The 18,048-nt window shown below is 54.3% G+C and overlaps 1 protein-coding gene across 4 annotated transcripts in view; it reads left to right on the plus strand.

Annotated features, from left to right (window-relative positions):
* PEMT (phosphatidylethanolamine N-methyltransferase) overlaps positions 1-18,048 on the plus strand; it is an 85,330-nt gene that overhangs the window by 4,549 nt on the left and 62,733 nt on the right. For 3 of the 4 annotated variants that reach the window (XM_042965823.1, XM_042965824.1, XM_042965822.1), the window contains exon 2: positions 11,648-11,755. In XM_042965823.1, coding sequence (XP_042821757.1) covers positions 11,663-11,755 — 93 coding nt within the window. In that variant the 5' untranslated portion in view covers positions 11,648-11,662. Of the gene's footprint in view, positions 1-4,610; positions 4,692-11,647; positions 11,756-18,048 lie in introns of those variants that run through there. The other variant, XM_042965825.1, reaches the window with a different exon arrangement.

The raw sequence follows: 18,048 nt of genomic DNA on the forward strand, positions 1-18,048 counted from the left end.
ACCAAGCCACCCAGGCGCCCCTCTTATGCCCTTTTCCATACAGACTCACCTGCTCTCATGAGCAGATGGATGGTGTCAGGTGTCAAGAGACGTGCTTCAGTTTCTGGATCTGTAAAATGGGGGCAACAGTTGTATGGTCGTCATTTGTGATACAGGAGCCCGAGTAAACCATTGGAGACAAAATCCCTGTGGCAGGTGTGGGATGTCTTGACTGCCTTTCGGGGAAGATGCTTGCCTGCAAAGAAATTGTTTTTAAAGAATCTTTTGATGGTGGGGCACCCGGGTGCCTCAGTCATTTGAGCCTCTGACTCTTGTTGATTTCAGACCTGACCCAGGGTCGTTGGATCAAGCCCCGCGTTGGGCTCTGCACTGAGCGTGGGGCCTGCTTAAGATATTCTCTCTCTCTCTCTCTCTCTCTCTCTTTCTCTCTCTCAGCACCTGGGTGACTGAGTCCGTTAAGCATCTGACTCTTGGTCTTGGCTCAAGTCATGGTCTCTCAGTTCGTGAGTTCGAGCCCCACATCGTGCTTGCTGCTGTTAGCGTGGAGCTTGCTTGGGATTTCTGTCTCTCCCTCTCTCTCTCTCTGCCCCTTCCTCACTCATGTATGCACTCTCAAAAATAAATATTTAAAAAATTAAAAAAAAAGATTCTCCCTGTCAAATGAAATTTTTAAAAATCTTTTGATGCTATTACTTTGTTTAATTAAATATCAGTCCATTTTATTGGGTGACTTATTTTGTGAAGTTCCCGAGGACATACTTTTTATCTTCAGTATTTTGGATTAGTCAAGACAGGAGGGTTGGGGCTTTTTTCTGCCCCCATTGTAACCTTGGAGAAGTCATTTAAACTCACAGAACCTCAGTTTCTTCTGCTTCTGTTGAAATGATCATGCAGCTCTTCCTTATTTGGCTGCTAATGTGGGAATCACATTGATGCTTTGATTGTTGAACCAGCCCTGCATTCCGGGGGTGACTCAGGATCCTGATGTGTTAATCCTTTGTATATGTTGCTAGATTTGCTTTGCTTTGTTTTATTGTTCAGGATTTTGGTGGCTGTATTCATGAGGAGTATGGTTTGTTGTTTTCTTGTGGTGCCTTTGTGTGGTTTTAGTATTAAGGTAATGCTGGCCTCTTAGTGTGAGTTGTGAAATCATCCCTCCTATACTGATTTCTGGGGGAAATTGTGTGGTTTTGGTGTTATCTCTTCCTTAAATGTTAGTAGAATTCATCCAATGAAACCATCAGGGCCTGGAGCTTTCTTTTTTGGAAGGTTTTTAAATGTGAATTTATTTTCTTTAGTAGATATAGGGCTATATCTTGAATGAACTTTGTTGGCTTATGTCTTTCCAAGATTGGACCATTTCATCTGAGTTGTTGACTTATGGGCATAAGCTCCTTTATTACCCCTCTAATGTTTGTGAGGTCAGTAGGGGAGGCCCCTCTTGTGTTCTCGGTATTGGTAATTTGTGCCTTCCTTTTCCCTTGGTCAATGTAGCTAGAGACATTTTTTCCCAAAATACATGTTTTGGGTTTGATTTTTTTTTTCCTCTGTGTATTTCTGTTTTCAGTTTGATTGATTTTTGCTTTTATTTTTTCCTTTTGCTTGCTTTGAGTTTAATTTGCTTCTCTTTCTCTATTATGTTAAGAGTGAAGCCTATGTTACTGTTTTGAGCCTTTTCTTTTTCATCAAGATAACACTTATCTCTTAGCCCTCTGGCCCGCAATTTCTGATATTGCATTTTCATTTTCGTTCAGTTCAAAATATGTTAAAATTTCCCTTCAGACTTCCCCTTTTTTTTTTTAAATTTTTTTTTTTTCAACGTTTTTTATTTATTTTTGGGACAGAGAGAGACAGAGCATGAACGGGGGAGGGGCAGAGAGAGAGGGAGACACAGAATCGGAAACAGGCTCCAGGCTCCGAGCCATCAGCCCAGAGCCTGACGCGGGGCTCGAACTCACGGACCGCGAGATCGTGACCTGGCTGAAGTCGGACGCTTAACCGACTGCGCCACCCAGGCGCCCCCAGACTTCCCCTTTGACCCATGGATCATTTGGAAGTGTGTTCTTTAGCAAATATCTGTCTGTTATTGATTTCTAGTTTAATTCTGTCATGGTTCAGGAGCATTCTTTTATGCTTTCTGATTCTTTTATTTATTAAAAACTTTTTTAAGTTTACTTATTTATTTAGAGAGAGAGAGAGCACAAGTGGGGGAGGAACAGAGAGAGGGAGAGAAAGAGAATCCCAAGCAGGCTCCACGCTGTCAGCACAGAGCCTAAACCACGAGATCATGACCTGAGCTGAGATCAAGAGTCAGACGCTTAACTGACCGAGCCACCCGGGTGCCCCCTGATTCTTGGACATTTAAGATTTGTTTTACAGCCCGATTTGGTCTGTCTTGGTGAACGTTCCCACGGGCCTGGGAAGAATGTGTTTTGCTGTTATCGTGGGACGTTCTATGAACGTCAGCTAGGCCAAGGGGTTGACAGTATTGTTCAGGCCGTCCTCGTCGCTACTGATTTTCTCTCCTGCTGCTCCTACCTGCTCCCTCCTGCTTCCTAGCTGCTCCCTCAGTTCTGAGAGAGGTCTCCAACTGTCACTGTGGATTTGTCTGTTTCTTCTTTCAGTTCCGTCGGTTTTTTCTTCATGTGTCGGCCTCAGTTTTTAATCTGCAAGATGGGCATGTCTCACAGTGTTGTCGTGTGGACTGAATAACACAGTAATAATAACATCGATCCGACTGTGCCAGGTGCCAGACACGGTACTAAATGCTTTCTTCGCATTATCTCATTTAATCCTCCTGACAGTCCTGTGAAGGAGGCACCGCTACCTCAAAGCTTATGGAGGGCAGGATACCTGGGTGGCTCAGTCAGTTTAGCACCAGACTCTTGATTTTCTCCTCAGGTCATGACCTCACGATTTGTGAGGTCGAGTCCCGAGTGAGGCTCTGTGCTAACAGTGTGGAGCCTGCTTGGGATTCTCTCCCCCCTCTCTCTGCCCCTTCCCCCACTTATTCACGCTCTCTCTCTCAAAAGTAAATACATAAACATTAAAAAAAAACAAAGTTTACCAGGGCTCGTGGGGGGTGGCTCAGTCAGTTGAGCGTCGGACTCTTGATTTCTGTTCAGGTTACCATCTCATGGGTTCGTGGGATTGAGCCCCCACATCAGGCTCTGCCCTAGAGTGCGGAGCCTGCTTTCGCTGTCACTCTTTCTCTGCCCCTCCCTTTCTCTCTCTCTAAAAAAAAAAATAAATAAACACGAAAAAAAAATAAAACAAACAAACAAACAAGCAAAGCTTACTGAGGGCACTTGACTTGCCCAAGCTTATGAAGGGTTTGTGGAGCCCGACCAGGCTGGGATGCACCGTGTCTTAGGACTGTGCTCTCTGTCCTGCCTCATTAAAGCCACGGCTGGGTGCCCGGTAACTTCCCAGTGAAGGTCAGCTGGCTTATTGTCATGATTACTCTTAATATATGACACTTATTTAAATAAATGTACTCAGCAGCATCGGCCTAGTGGGGTGTGTCCCGGGCCCTTGAGGGTGAACGGAAGAAAAGGGGTCTGCAGCTCACGATCACGTAGCGGAGTTGAGAGGGCGCCCAAGGTGAGGCGAGGGCCTTGAGAAGCCCGGGACCCGTGGATGCCACTCCCAGGCCTGGGGCTCACTGATGAGGGTGCACGGGAGCCGCCAGAGCGGTTTTGCACTTGGCCCGGGACACACGAGTTGAGTGAAGCACGAATGAACATCTTCCCCCTTCCTGAAAGGAGTTGCGGATTTGGGGGAATTAGAGCAGCTGCTGGCCATTTCTTTTTGTTGTGGGATTTAGGAGCGCTTCAAATGCCAGCTGGGGGCTACCTTTCTTGGATCCGTGTCCCCTCTCTACCTTTTCCTCAGGATGACTGTATTCCCGGAGGGCCTCTCCAGAAGAGGCGAGATGTCTGCCAGCAAAACAGAGGGAGGGGACAGAAGAGCGTCAGCCTTAGAAGCACCCTCTGCACCTCGTACTCTGATACTCGTTCTCTCCTCTGCCCAGAATGTGACCTTGGGGGCGAGGGGCAGTCTTGTCACCCCTACGTCATCAGAGAGAAACCCTGGGCTGAGACTGGTCACGGAAGGCCTGCCCAAGTGGTCCTTCCTGGAGGGTGGGGGTACCCTGACCCCAGCCCAGATTGTGAGCTGCCCGGAGACCTTCTTCTGAGCCAGATGCACCCCCCGACCCTGCCCCCGCCCCATGCAGAGGAGCTAAAACGCGGTTGGGAGCCTGCCTGAGTATAAAACTTCTTTGAGGAAAAAGACTCCAGCACATTCATTCTTGTGTCAGACACAGGGCTCTAACCAAAAGCTGCCCAGTAAATGTTGCCTGAATCGACCGAGAACGCCAGGGGCCCGCGGGGTCCCCCGGGACAGGCAGCCCCCACCCTCACCCCGCTCCTCCTGCCCTTTGCTGTCTGTGGTGTGTGGATCCCACTTGCGATCGATGTGACTTTGACTCTCTGGGCCTCTACTGTTTGTTTGGATGTCACAATGTGACCCTGGGTGCTGTTGACCCGCGGCGAATCCTTCCCTGAAGTGTCCTCAGAGCCTGTAGGCAGTACAGTGAAATTGCCATGAGCCGCTTCCTTGCCGACTCGTAGCGTTTCGGGAGCGGAGCCCATTTGTCCGTGACCTGAGTGGAATTCTTCCGAGGTTGGGTAGGTAGCGCCTCTCCTCTGTTCAAACACAGAGGTCCGCAGTCTGTGACCTTGGAGCCGAGTTCCATTCTTAGAATCAGCCGGTAGAGAAAGCCAGGATTTTTGCTGCTTTAACAAGATTGGGGCAGGGACGGGAGGGGTGCGGGACCCTCCCCTTAGTCAAGGCTGCCCACTTGTGTGCAGGGGTGACCGAGGGACCAGGGACCCAGGACGCTCCTGATCTGCTCAAGTGTGACCCGGGGTGTTTTGTTCTTTTCTGCTGATCCAGTTTTAGGAGGGAGGTCCGCCCTTTCAGGTGAGTTTTGGGAAGTGACGACAATCAGGAAAGGACCTTCAGGTCTCTGGAGTGGGAAGCCAGAAGGGCCTCCCCTCTGCTGCCCGGAATACCCCTGTGGACCATTAGTCATTCTCCCCTGCTGAGCAGGCCCTTCTCCAGGCAACGCAGATCCCCCACTCTCCAGGTGACCGAGGTGACTGGATGCTTCCTTCCCAGCAAGACAGTTTGACCCCAGGGCACGGAGACCTGGGTGGGAGCCGAGGTTTCGGTTTTAACCCGTTCAGCCCTAATTGGGGGATCCTGCTTGATGTTACCTGCTGCCAGCTTCGGCAGGTGTTAGCTGGTTAACCTTTCAGTACCTCAGTTTCCCTTCTCTGCTTCAGCTCCCACAAAGGGTGAAAGAAAGAAGCATATTTCTCCTGCTCCTCTGCTGTGTCTCTTTGGGAGCGTTCAAGACTTTTGTCCTTGCCCCACCGGCAGCAAGCAGTGGCTGAGCACTTCTGAGTCCCAACAGAAAGCCCCAGTTTCTGTCAGGAATCCGGAAGGGCTGATCTGGCCAAGGCCTGGCTCTGCTCTCCTCCTGTGATCTGGGAGCTTCTCTGAGCCTTTGGCTTTCTTATCTGCAAAGTGGGCATTACGATACTGCTTGCCGGGATGAGGTATGTGAACTTTAAATAAATGCTCTTTGATTGTGGTACCTGGCATCGTGAAGGTTCTTGAAGGAGGTCTTGGTCCTCGGACCGCCGCCCAGAGTAGGGCCTCCCTAGTAGATGCTCAGAAAGACATGGAGTTGAATCCTTAAAAATATCTGCCGCATTTCCAGAGGACGTTGTTTTCCCCCAAGGGCCTGGTGGGGAAATAGGGGACACAGTTCCCAGTTCCCAGGCCGAGGCTCTTGCTCACTTTCCTCCCTGGGGAGGTGTAATTTACACGCAGTGAAATGCCCAGACCTTAGCGCCCAGTTGGAAGGTCTGACACGCAAGCTCCTGACTGGCTGTCCAGGCTCCAGTTGAGATGGGGAATATTTCCATCACCCCAGAAAGTTCCCTGTGCTCCTCCCAGTCAGTGCCCCACCTTGCTTCCCAGGCGGTCACAGTCCAGGTGGCTGCGCCTTCTTAGGCCTGCACCTGAACCACCGGTCCGGCTCTCTCCTGCTCAGTGTCCCCAGGCCTGGGTTTCCAGCCGTGACGCCCTGGCCATCGTCTGCACCCTCTCTCCAGCTACCTGGGACTCTGCTCTGTACCTCACGCTTTACCCTCTTTCCTCTGGCTTGGTCACGCTGGCACAGGGTCAGCCCGTGGGACGGGCGGCTCCACGCTGAGGGCATGCCAGGTTTGCCTGGGACTTTGGGATTTCTTGTCCTCAGCCAGCCACTAGCTCGCGGCAAAAAGTGATGAGGAGCTGGGAATCCCAAGGCAGCGCAGGCTGTGTGGGCATGGAACGGGGCCCTGAGAATCACACCCGCAGATAACGCAGTTTGCCTATCCTTGAAATGAGGATGCTGACGATGGCGGGGGAGAGGGCTGGAGGGAGGACCGTGGGAGAGGATATTTTACTTCTCTGTACTTCGTGAGAATAGACCACTGCCAGCTGCAGACCCTGACTGTTGTTCTTTTCATTGTCATGAGCAAACGCTGCCTTAACTGTGCTGGAGGGCAGGCGAACAGGAGCAGAGGGTTCTGGCTTAGAAGAATAGTGGCCCTAAAAGGGAGTCTGGCTAACAATAAAATCCTTGTCTGTCCCGTTGCCGTATGAATTCCCGTGGGAAGTGTCTGCTCTTGTGAAAGCTAGCAAGGGTGAAAAGTACATTTCACGTGTCAGGTGTGCTGGCCCTAAGCTCCGCTGTTTGATGATTCAGAGGGCAAGCCTGGGTCTTAGAGGACCTTTTGTGGGCAGCCGTGGGTGGATGGATCGTGAGGACGGCTGGCTTATAGAGTTGATAAATGGGGTGAGTAGTATCTGGAGGGGACGATGGGTAGTGGAATTCAGGGAAGGGGGGGTCAGGGCTTCAGAACTCCTAGTAATCCCTGGTGCTACACACACCTCCCACCCAGCTGTACACCCTAGGGATGGGCAGGCCCCACCCGGGGAGACTGACCTGTCTTGAAGAGATCCCATCCCTGGGGTTTCTGAGAACCTGAGAAAGCCCTACCCCGCCCCTGGTCTGGCCAAACCACCTCCTGCCAATGCCTGTGAACACTGCTTGATTTCCCAGTGTAAAAGATGCCGTAAAAATATTTCCGAAGCGCGGCGTCTGGGCGGCTGGTGAATCTGCGGCCTCAGAAGCAGAGGGATCCGCCGGCCGCCTGCCGGCTGTCCACCGGCAGAATCTCCACGGTGGCCATTTGGGCAATTTCCTGCCTTCAGTTTGAAACCAGGAGGGAGGGGATCGGAGTCCCAGGAGCACAGGCAGCTGAGCTGGAGGGCCCCTTAGGGATGTACCTTTAGCCCCTGCGTTTTGCTCGTGATGAAATGAGAGCCACTCGTGGAAGATACAGAGAGGGAGGAAAAAAATGGCCCTTAGCCTGGAGGAACGATTATGCTATAGGGACAGATGACCAAATCCTCATAACAGGGTGGACACTAAGGGCACAAAAGAGAGGGCCATGGGTGAAGTTAGAGGAGAGGCTCCCACTGGGTCTTGAGGGATGAGTAGGAGTTTGCCTAGAGGTGTCAGAGGCGTGGAGAGTATTTCAGACATGTGCAGACCCATGGTAAAAGGGTCTGGAGCAAGGTGTTTGGTGTGAGTGATAGGGTGGGGCAGGAAGGGTGGCAGGTGAGATGGACGCAGGGGAGTTCATCGCCTGTCAGTGAGCGCTGGGATGGGTGAGCCCAGGGCAGGGGAGGAGGCCTGGGGATCAGAGCATGGCAGGAGGTGAGGCATGGGAAGCTGGCTGGGGCTAGAGTGCCCCAGCCTGAGGGCAGTGGGATCAGTGGGGTCAACGGACATATCGGAGTCATGGACGAGAGGGGAGAAGGGTCAATGACGGGCAAGTTGTGGCCGGGTGTTGAGGGTTGAGATGGGGACCGGGGAGGAGGGGCAGTGAGGCAGGTGCTGCTCCGTAAGTGGCTGAGCAGGCCCAGAGCAGCAGTCTGGTGGCTCCCCAGACCAGCTCTCCTTCCATCCCCCCCCCCCCCCCCCTGCAACCCCACCCTCAGCCCCATCACAGACTCTCAATGGGCGGGTCCTTCCAGGCCCGGGTGCTTGATGAATGTTTCTTTTCACACAGAAGACAAGAACGCCCTTTGGTTCAGTCCCAGGTTCTAGAGGCTTTGGGGCTGAGGTGTGCGTGTCTCTCTCTAGGGTGGGCAGCCTGTTTTGAGGCCTGTTCTGGCTGTTTTGTCCTTCATGAGTGGCTCCGCCTCTCCTGGCGTGTGCTCCAGGGCAACTTGGAATTTCTGTCATGGCCCGAGGCTTCATGAGGGGCCCGCCCTGAGAGCTTGGTACTGGCGCAGGGGGACCTCTGACCTGGGAGCAGACGGAGGAGGAAGCTGGAAGGCAGGCCAAGGGGTTTCCCGCCTCGTGGGTGTTGGCAGCGCCCGGGGTGCCCAGAGGCTGTGGTCGCTGTGAGGCCAGGGTCTGTTTGAATGTCACCCTTCCCCGTTCTCTGAGTGGGTCCTCCTGCGTCATTTGTTTATTAATAATGGGCTTGTGTGCCCGTGTGGCCACTTTGCCCCTCAGTCACCTTATCCACGTGTTTACTTAGTGGTGCCTTTGTGGCTTTGCTGGTTCATTCATTGGGTTCATTCATTCTTAGCTTTGCCCTTGGCCTCGTAGAGGTGAAGGTTTGCCCTTGCCTGGGAAGGATGTGCCGGGCCGCGTCCTCCATGCTCAGTGACTTTCCAGAATCTTCCCACGCCACACTCTTGGGCACTGTCTAGATGGCAGGCTGAGTTAGGCCGGGAGAAGGGGGCTCGGTGAAGCAAGAGTTGGAGTAGAGGGGGCTGCTTGTCCTCCAGGGCTGGGTGACCTGTGGGGCCGACCAGGTCAGGAGCATTGCCTACTCAATCCCCAAGAAAGGTAGAGACAGAGATATTCCTTGAAAGGATACTATTAGGATCCCCAAACGAAGCGAAACAGAACAGAAAATACCATCAAAGCCAACATTATGAGGGGCACCTGGGTGGCTCAGTCGGTTAAGCAGCCGACTTCGGCTCAGGTCATGATCTTGCGGTCCGTGAGTTCGAGTCCCGCGTCGGGCTCTGTGCTGACAGCTCGGAGCCTGGAGCCTGTTTCAGATTCTGTGTCTCCCTCTCTCTGACCCTCCCCTGTTCATGCTCTGTCTCTCCCTGTCTCAAAAATAAATAAATAAAACGTTAAAAAAAATTAAAAAAAAAGCCAACATTATGACAACGCTGTCACTCTGATGGACTTAGACTTATTTTACAATTTAGGCTTATTTTTACTTTGATTTGACGTGGAGAGTCACCATACTTTCAGTGCATTGGCCCTCAAGTCCTTTCTAAAAGCAGAAAGAAAAAGTCCAGAGAGTAATGTAGGGATACAGCAAATACCACTCGAAATTGGAAGTGTCCTACTATCTTTTTTTTTTGATATTTATTTATTTTTGAGACAATGCAAGAGACAGAGTGCAAGCAGCAGAGGGGCAGACACAGGGAGACACAGAATCTGAAGTGGGCTCCAGGCTCCGATCTGTCAGCCCAGAGCCTGACGCGGGGCTCAAACTCATGCACCATGAGATCATGACCTGAGCCGGAGTCGGACGCTTCACCGACTGAGCCACTCAGGCGCCCCTATCTTTTTTTTTTAAGTTTTTATTTATTTATTTTGAGACAGAGAGAGAGAGCGTGCACCACCCCCCCCAAGACACACATGAGTGGGGGCGGGGCAGAGAGAGAAAGGGAGAGAATCCCAAGCAGGCTCCACACTGTCAGTGAAGAGTCTGATGCAGGGCTTGAACTCATAAACTGTGAGATCGTGACCGAAGTTGAAATCAAGAGTTGGGCTCTCTACTGACTGAGCCACCCAGGCCCCCCCTACCTTTTTTTTGAAGAAAGAAATCAGTGTTCCAAGTGTTCAGCTCTTCTATCTTCTTGTCCCCAGAGGCAGGATGTCGCAATTCTGCCCGTGGGGGGATGCACTGGGGCCGTGCCTGGAGACGTTTTTGGTTGTCGCAACTGGGGAGAGCTACCAGCACCCGGTGGGTGAAGGCCAGGGGTGCGATTTGAACACCCTAGGGTGCAGGGACGGCCTCGCCACAGAAAGTGATCCTGCCCCAAGTGTCCACAGTGGAGGGCAGGAGACCCCGCCACGGATGTGGCAAATAGTGTGAATGTGTTAGCATGTTGCATGCCAGTCTTTTTTTTTTTTAAACACACGCACAGAAAGAACATTTAGCACCATGTGGTTTGTGTTATTTTCTAAACGTGTATATATGCTGTGGGAAATCTACAGCTCTCTTTATTCATTTGACTTTTTTTTTTTTTTTTTTGAAATTTGTTTAAGGGATCTCTCCACCCAACATGGGGCTCAAACTCACGACCCCCAGATCAAGAGTCGATGCTCCCACTGACTGAGCCAGCCAGGTGCCCCTCATCTGACATGCTTTTCTTTAATGTTTATTTTTGAGGGAAAGAGAGAGAAAGACAGGGTGTGAGCAGGGGTGAGCAGAGAGAGAGGGAGGCACAGAATGCGAAGCAGGCTCCAGGCTCTGAGCTGTGAGCACAGAGTCCCATGCGGGGCTTGAACTCACGAACAGTGAAATCAGGACCTGAGCTGAAGTTGGACGCTTCACCGGCTGAGCCCCCCAGGCACCCCAGCACATGTTTTGAAGAACATCACAAGTCAGGGCGCCTGGGGGGCTCAGTCGGTGAAGCGTCCAGCTCTCGATCTCAGCTCAGCTCTTGATCTCAGGGTGGTGAGTTCAAGCCCTGCGCTGGGGTCCATGCTGGGTGTGAAGCCTACTTAAAAAAATATATATGTCACAAGTTGACACAAACGGCTAGTTTGTTTAAATTCTGTAGTTTCGCTCCGTTAGGAATGGGCCACCTTCCATTTATCCTTCTTCCACAGGTGGACAGCTAAGTGGTCATGCTTTTCATGACAGGCGTGCCAGATGGAAACATCTTTGCACATGCGCTTTGCACACTCCTGGGCGTATCTCTGGGACAGGGGCTCGGGAGTGAGATCGCAGGCAGTAGGAACACAGCTTTCAGTTCACAACTTCCTCAGCGCTCAAGACTATCTGTCGTCAGGTTTGGCGAGAGGAGGCTCATTAATGTTGCTTCAGTTTGCATTTACCTGATTGCCAGCCCCTCGGCTTTGCTCCAAAGCCCTCTGCACGGTCCCAGTCACAGCACCTGGTGACCCAGACATTGGTCCTGGCGGGGTCACTCCCCCTGCAGGGTGCTGGCTGCTCATCCTCTCTCAGAGCCACCGATTTCCGGGCACAGTGTCCCCACACTCTGCTCTGCTGCTGCAAGCCCGGCCACCCTTCGACAGGGCACCACACGGCTGATTGGCTTTCGCCTTTTATCTTCTGTTTTATGATTACACAGTAGTAACCTTCGCTGGACTTGCCTGTGCCCGCGCCTCCCGGCGTGTTCCCGGAGGGTAACTTTGTTTCCGAGTTCCGGAGGCTTGTCACTCCTTGTCCCGCAGGTGGGGGCCGGCGGGGACTGGGCAGGTCTCCTGCTGACGCTGGCTGTGTCCCTGCAGGCAGACCTCTGCGTTATGACCCGGCTGCTGGGCTACGTGGACCCCTCGGATCCCTGCTTTGTGGCTGCCATTCTCACCATCACTTTCAACCCGCTCTTCTGGAATGTGGTAAGTACCCTGCGCCCATATTATCAGGGCCAGCTGCACGGACGGACAGATGGATGGCTCTTCCCTCCCCACGTCTGTCTCTGCCAGCGTGGAATCGTCCTTTCTGTTTCCCCATCAGTCTCAGAGCCCGGGTAGGGGATGCGGACCAGGGAAGCCCCTCATTTTGGGGATCCCACAGCATCCCGACAGCGACAGCCCTGGGCTGCTGTGGGCTGGGCCAGTGGGGCTGTCCTGTGATGCGGCTGCCCAGCTGTGCCCGACGATCTCAGCCTTCTCCTCGGTGAAGTAGACGGCCTCGGCTTGGGGGCTGCCTTTCTCCTCTGCCATGCTTCGCAGGGAAGCCGCTTTCTTGGGAATCCTCGCCCCCTCGGATGTGCTCCAGAAACATGATTATTTGTCCTGAATGAGGCTTCCTGCAAAAGGGTTCGCACATCGCTGGACTTTGTGTGCTGGGTGGCAGTGAAAACAGGAGACAGAGCAGCACCCAGTTCTTCTGTGGGCCCAGGGGACGCCCAGGGGACGCTTGGAGCACGGAGAGCCGGGTGGGACCAGGCTGTGTGGGAAGGGGGCCCCGAACCCTCTGAGGAAGGTGTGGGAATGCAGGACAGTCTCTCCTGCTGTAGTTTTTCTCTGAGATGCCTCCTCCCCTGCCAGGATGTGGGGGAAGCTCGTGGGGTTTCTGGAAGCATGGAAAGGGACGGCAGCGGTGCCCCCTGAGGCTCCTGCCCTGTGCCTGATCTCGGGTTTGCTGATGCAGAGCCACGGACATCGTGTGATCACCCTTGAGGGTAGCCTGAAGAATAAGGCCAAGCTCAGCATTAGCAACACGCTGTTCCAGACTGTTTTCATTTCAGGTGACCACTTGGTCCCAGGGGCAGAACAGGACATGTTTTTCATCTGGTTTATGAGTTAGGTCTTTTCTCTATCTGGGGAGGTCGGAGGTGGGTGGGAGCGGGGGGTGGGGTGGGGGCGGGGCTGCTCATCTCAAGGAGGCCGCATTCGGAATGTTCTGTCCCTCCTCTGGCCGCCCTGAACACGCTGGGCCCACCCTGAGGTGGTTGGTGGCGGCCCCCGGCTGAAGGCGACCTGAGGGGCGGGATGAGCTCTGAGGGCTTGCTTTGCCTAAAACCATTCCTCGGGCCTTCGGGGACCCCCGCCACACCCCACATGGGACCGCCTCCCTGTTCATTTCTGCTCTCCGTTCCTTCTCTGCCACTCACCGTCTCCACCCCCCAGCTTTCCTCCGGCAGCACAAGACAATGAAGGGTAAAAAGGGTATGTGGCAGGCTGGAAAATGGCCCCCGAAAGATGTCCACACCGCAATCTTTGGAACCTGTAAAGGTTTACCTTGGATGGCAGAAAAGGGGAGCTCTGCAGGTGTTAAGGATGTCTGGATGGGGAGATTGCCGTGGATTGTCGGGGTGGCCTGAAATGTAGTCACATGTGTCCTTATAAGGGTGGGGGGCAGAGGGAGATGTGAACACACTGGCTTTGGAGACTGAGGTGATACGGCCACCAGCCAAGGAAGGCGGGGCCACTGGTGGGGAAGGCGGGGCCACCAGAAGCTGGCACAGGCCAGGACTGGATTCTCACCTAGAGCCTCTGGGAGAGTGGGGCCCTGCTGGCTCCTTAATTTGGCCTAGAGATACAGATTTTGGACTTGTGGCCCACGGAGCTGTGAGAACGTGAATTCCTGTTGTTCTAAAGCACCTGGTTTGTGGTGATTGGTTACAGCAGCCGCAGGAAACTGGTGCAGGATATGAGACAGGTTGTTGGTCCCTGCGAGAAGAACCTGCAGTCGGCTAGGAGTGTGCAGTGCTCTCCCCTGTTCACCGTCCTCCCCCGGAAGGCCTGGCTTTGACCGCCAGTCCCACTGGCCTCCCCGTGCTGGGGGCTCGGCTCGCCGGCCTGCTGGGTGCGCAGTGGGTCCCCGGGACACTTTTTCATGCACAAGCCCCTTCCATTATTTCCCGCTGGGCCTTCCAACAGTGTGGTTTTGCAAGTTCATTTTGAAGTCACTTGGTGGCCCACAGCCAGGTTGAGGTGCTTAAGATTTGCGAGGCAGGCAGCCCGTGTCTGTGCGCTCGTCATAAGGCTTGTTTCTTTTGTCGTAGTGTTTGATTTGCCTTGTTTCTGCAGAAGTTGTACGCTGGCACAGTGTGTGGTCATTAGCGGGAGGGAGAGCTTTTCGGTCGGTTCAGAATGGGAGAAGTTATGGAAACATATTGTGGTTTAGCGGGCTGCCGCTGGCTGGGCAGTGGGAACGGGACCGGGAGGCTGGAAGAACTGGTCTGAGTGGGACCCCAGCTCTGTGACACCCTGGGGACGAGAATCCCAGCAGTAAGGGAGGTCGCACCTGTGAAAGCCTTTGATGAGCATTGATTCAGTCCTCCCTCCCCGTGCTTGGCCATTGTGCTGAGTGCGGTTCACGCAGGATTTCAGCTGATTGTCACAGCAAAGGCTATTATTATCCCCTTGGGAGACCAGCCTCCAAGAGGTCCACTCATCTCTTACTTACTGATGGCCCACTGCATGCCAGGCGTGGGCGGCACACTGCCCTGGTTCTAAAGGAACCGACGTTCCAGGAGGCAGACACCGTGTGGGTAAAAACACGCACTGCATACAGCAGGATGGGGCTGGGGGGGGGGGGAGCGATGAGGCAGGGAAAGGGGGAAGCTGGTCAGGGCAGGGGTGACCTTTAAGCAGAAACCTGCCCTCGTGTGGGAGGGAGCCCTCGGGTATCTGGAGAAGAGGAAGCAAGTGCAAAAGTCCTGGGTGGTTTCAAGGCTGGAATCCGACAGAGAGAGCGTGGAGGGCGGCAGGTCAGGGAGGGGGCTGGCCTAACAGAGCAGGCCTTGTAGGCCGTGGGCAGCATGTGCGATGGTTTCTGAGTGGGGAGCCGTGGAATGAATGGCCTGATCTGACTCCGGTTTTCTAGGCTGGCGTGGGCTGGTAAGCGCAGATGAGGGGTGAGGGTGGGCCGAGGGCGGGGCTGGAGGCTGTCACAGCGCTTGCGACCCAATGGTGGCCTGGACCAGGGTGGCACCAGCGGGAGTGGGAGAAGTGGTCAGAGTCTGGGCATGATTTGAGAGCAGGAAGAGTCAACGGGATTTACCCTGGTTTGGTGGGGAAGTGCAAGAGAGTTCTAGCTGGGACCTAAGAAATAGGTATTTGGTCTTCAATCTGGCTCACAGCTCCCCGAACCCTTGAAATTTCCTAGGTGCTGAGTGTCATCAAGGTGTCTTGTGTGATGTTAATGAGGTGACTTATTAATGACTTATTAATGAGGTGACTTATTAATGAGGTGACTTATTAATGACTTATTAATGAGGTGACCCCCCCACACCATCCTAAGGACTGGGGAAGGGTGCAACCTTGCCAGAGGAACCAACCACCTGACCTCCGGGGAGGGGGGAGGAGCTGGAGGTCAGTTCAGTAGCCAATGGCTACCAAATAATGTAATCAGTTGCCTCTGTAACGCAGCCTCCATTAGAACCCGAAACGATGGGTTCCAAGAGCTTCTGGGTTGGTGAGCATGAAGATGTGGAGAGAGTGGCATGAGAGAGCGTGGGCACTCTGCACCCCTTCCCCGTCCGCGCCCCCCCCCCCATTCATCTTTTCCTCTGGGTGACAATTCGTACCCTTTAGTATCCTTTGTAATAAACTGGCCATCAAGCAAATAAAATGGTTTCCTGAGGTCTGTGAGTTGGGCAGATAGTGTCAGACTTGCGTTGAATTGTAGGACCCCCCTCCCCCGCTCGCCCGGCAGCTAGCGTCAGAGAATTGGTTGGATGTGTGGGTACAGACTTGTAGAGGGCATGGCCACGTGGGACAACCTAGGGGCTGAGGGCCGTGGGGAAGAGACCTCTGTTCTGCCCGTGCCTGGGAGATTCTCGGTGGGGACGCAGGCCTTGAGGGTCTGGAATTCAGGGCAGTGGAATGGCTGGGGTTGGTGATGATGTCTGGAGTCACAGAGGGTGGCCGCCCAGGCCGAGCCTGGCCTTGGCTCCGGGCCTTCCGATTCTTCCATGGCCCACTGTCTGCCTCCCCGGGGCTGTAGCTCCTTGAAGAAGCTACGCCATTGGCTGGAGGGGCCTGCCCACTTGTCAGTGTCGCGGGTAGATGCGTAGGCACATCCTCCCCACCGGCACTGGCCCCGGGCCCATCTCTCTCTTCTTCCCGCCCCCTTCTCTCCCCGCAGAGGACTCTTTGTTGCTTCTGCCCTCTCCTTGTTGAAGCTTTGGGGAAACCAACACTATTGACCTTCACCGTTTCTTGAAACCCTGTGCCTCACACTGCTTTTCTGGCTCGCTCGGCTGTTCCTTGTGAACAGCTTTTCCTCTGCCTGTCATTCATTCATTCATTCATTCATTCATTCATTCATTCATTCCACAAACGTTCATAGCACACAACAAACTGTGTGCCAGGCACTGCGCGAGCCTGCGGGACCCAGGGAATAAAGCTGCCCGGTCTCCATTGTTAGAGGTCACAAATAGGTTTGTAATTAAAATGGTGAAAAGGTCAGGTGCTGCAGAGGGACTAATTGGGGCTTTTCCCAATTAGTCATCTCGGGGCACCGGGACCTGTGGCTCCACCTGGGCATGTCCAGGCCCAAAAGAGAGCTTGCTGTTTGAACTCTGGCCAAGAACCTCCCTGTGTGCTCCCCTACCAGGGGCCCAGGGCAGAGATCCAGGGGCCGGCCTTCACTCCTCACTGTCGCCCACCCGCCAGGACCTGTCCTCAGCCGTCCACTTGCTCGCCCGGTCAGCACTGTGGCCTTCCAGCCAGGTTCCCCGGCACCCCCTGTGCCTTTCCAGCCTTCCACGCCGCACGCTCCCTCCTTTGTGAACGAACACAGGCCAGGGCCCAGGGCCAAACCACCCAGTGCCCCAGCTCTCAGTTGCTTAAAGGTGCCCCACACCTTGCAGCAGAAGGTGTGAGCCCGTTCCCCGGCCCCTGGAGCCCCTCTGCTGGGCATCCCGTTGTCTGCACACTCAGTCATCCTGGTCCCTGCCCTTCCCTGGTGATTCAGCCTCTTGCCGGGGGCTTCTTGCGTACCCCGTGCCACCTCTTCCAGGCAGTCGTCCCTGCTTCTCACAAACCCCCTCCCCAGCCCACCCTCCGGGTTAAGGTTGCCAACACTGGCACTGTTGACATTCTGGGCCATCCTCTTCTCGGTGGGATGTTTAACACTGTCGCCTGCCTCTACCCACTAGGTGTCCTGACAGCCTCAAATGTCTCCAGATGTTGCCAGGGTCCCTGAGGGGCACGGTTGCCCTGGTTGGTCTGAGTGAGGCAGCCCTTTGTGTCCCCTGCATGTGTCCTGTGTTCCCTCTGGTGTCACTGCTTCCCCTGGGCCTTCCCCTTGGCCTGAGTGTTCCAAGAGAGCCGGAGCAGCCCCCGCCTTGCTCCCCTGTCCCCCCAACCCTGGCCTGTGCCCGGCACCGTGTGCCATGAGGAAGGGCAGAGTTTCTGCTTCACCTCTCCGTGTGTGCGCCCAGCGCTGCCTGCACAGACCTGCAGCCAGTGTTTACTGGGTTCTCAGCAGCTGGCCTCTTCCCCAGTTTTCTGCCCTGGCATCGGAGGAGGGGGCGTCTCCATCTGTGACATTTGCATCTGCGTACTGAGACTCTGCAAAGGAAGGGATCTGGGGTGGTGGGGGGAGTGAAACACAGTGGGCCCAGCTATTCACGGCATCTCGGTAGAGATAAGATAGACGAAGCCTTGCGCCGGTCCAGCTCTGGGAACTCCCTCCAGAGTCAGAACGCAGCGAGCCAGTGGCAGGTGATGATGAGGTAGCCTTGAGCCCTCTCGCTGTTTACAAAAGAAAATGGTTTGCAGGCTTTGGTGTCTTAACTATTATCGAAGGCAGATTGCTTTGTCACGGAAGTCAAAGCTGATTGAGCCTATCAGCATGTTTGGACCTGTGCTAAACTCTCGCCCTTGGGAGAGCTACAGGGGCGTTACTATTGATCCGGCTGGGACGGCAGGTGGGAAGGGGGACCCCCGACCAGCCTGGCCCAGCTTTCTGCTCCTCTCGGAGTGCCTGCTGCCTCACACCCAAGCCTGCTTGCGGGCTTTCTCCTGCCTGAGACCCACCACCCATCCTTGCAGGGTCCACGCGCAGCGCCCCTCCCGCCCCCTCCCCCCCAGAGCCCCCCACGACCGGCTGTCCCACACTGCGTCCCAGCCTCAGACTTCTCTCTCTGAGGGTGGGATCTACAGCCTGTGTCTAGGGCAGCCGGCATCTGCAGGACGGCCAGCCTGCCTGTTGGCCAGGCCTCTCCTGGGTT

The sequence above is a fragment of the Panthera tigris genome, chromosome E1 (genome assembly GCF_018350195.1).
Source record: "Panthera tigris isolate Pti1 chromosome E1, P.tigris_Pti1_mat1.1, whole genome shotgun sequence".
Classification (NCBI taxonomy): domain Eukaryota; kingdom Metazoa; phylum Chordata; class Mammalia; order Carnivora; family Felidae; genus Panthera; species Panthera tigris.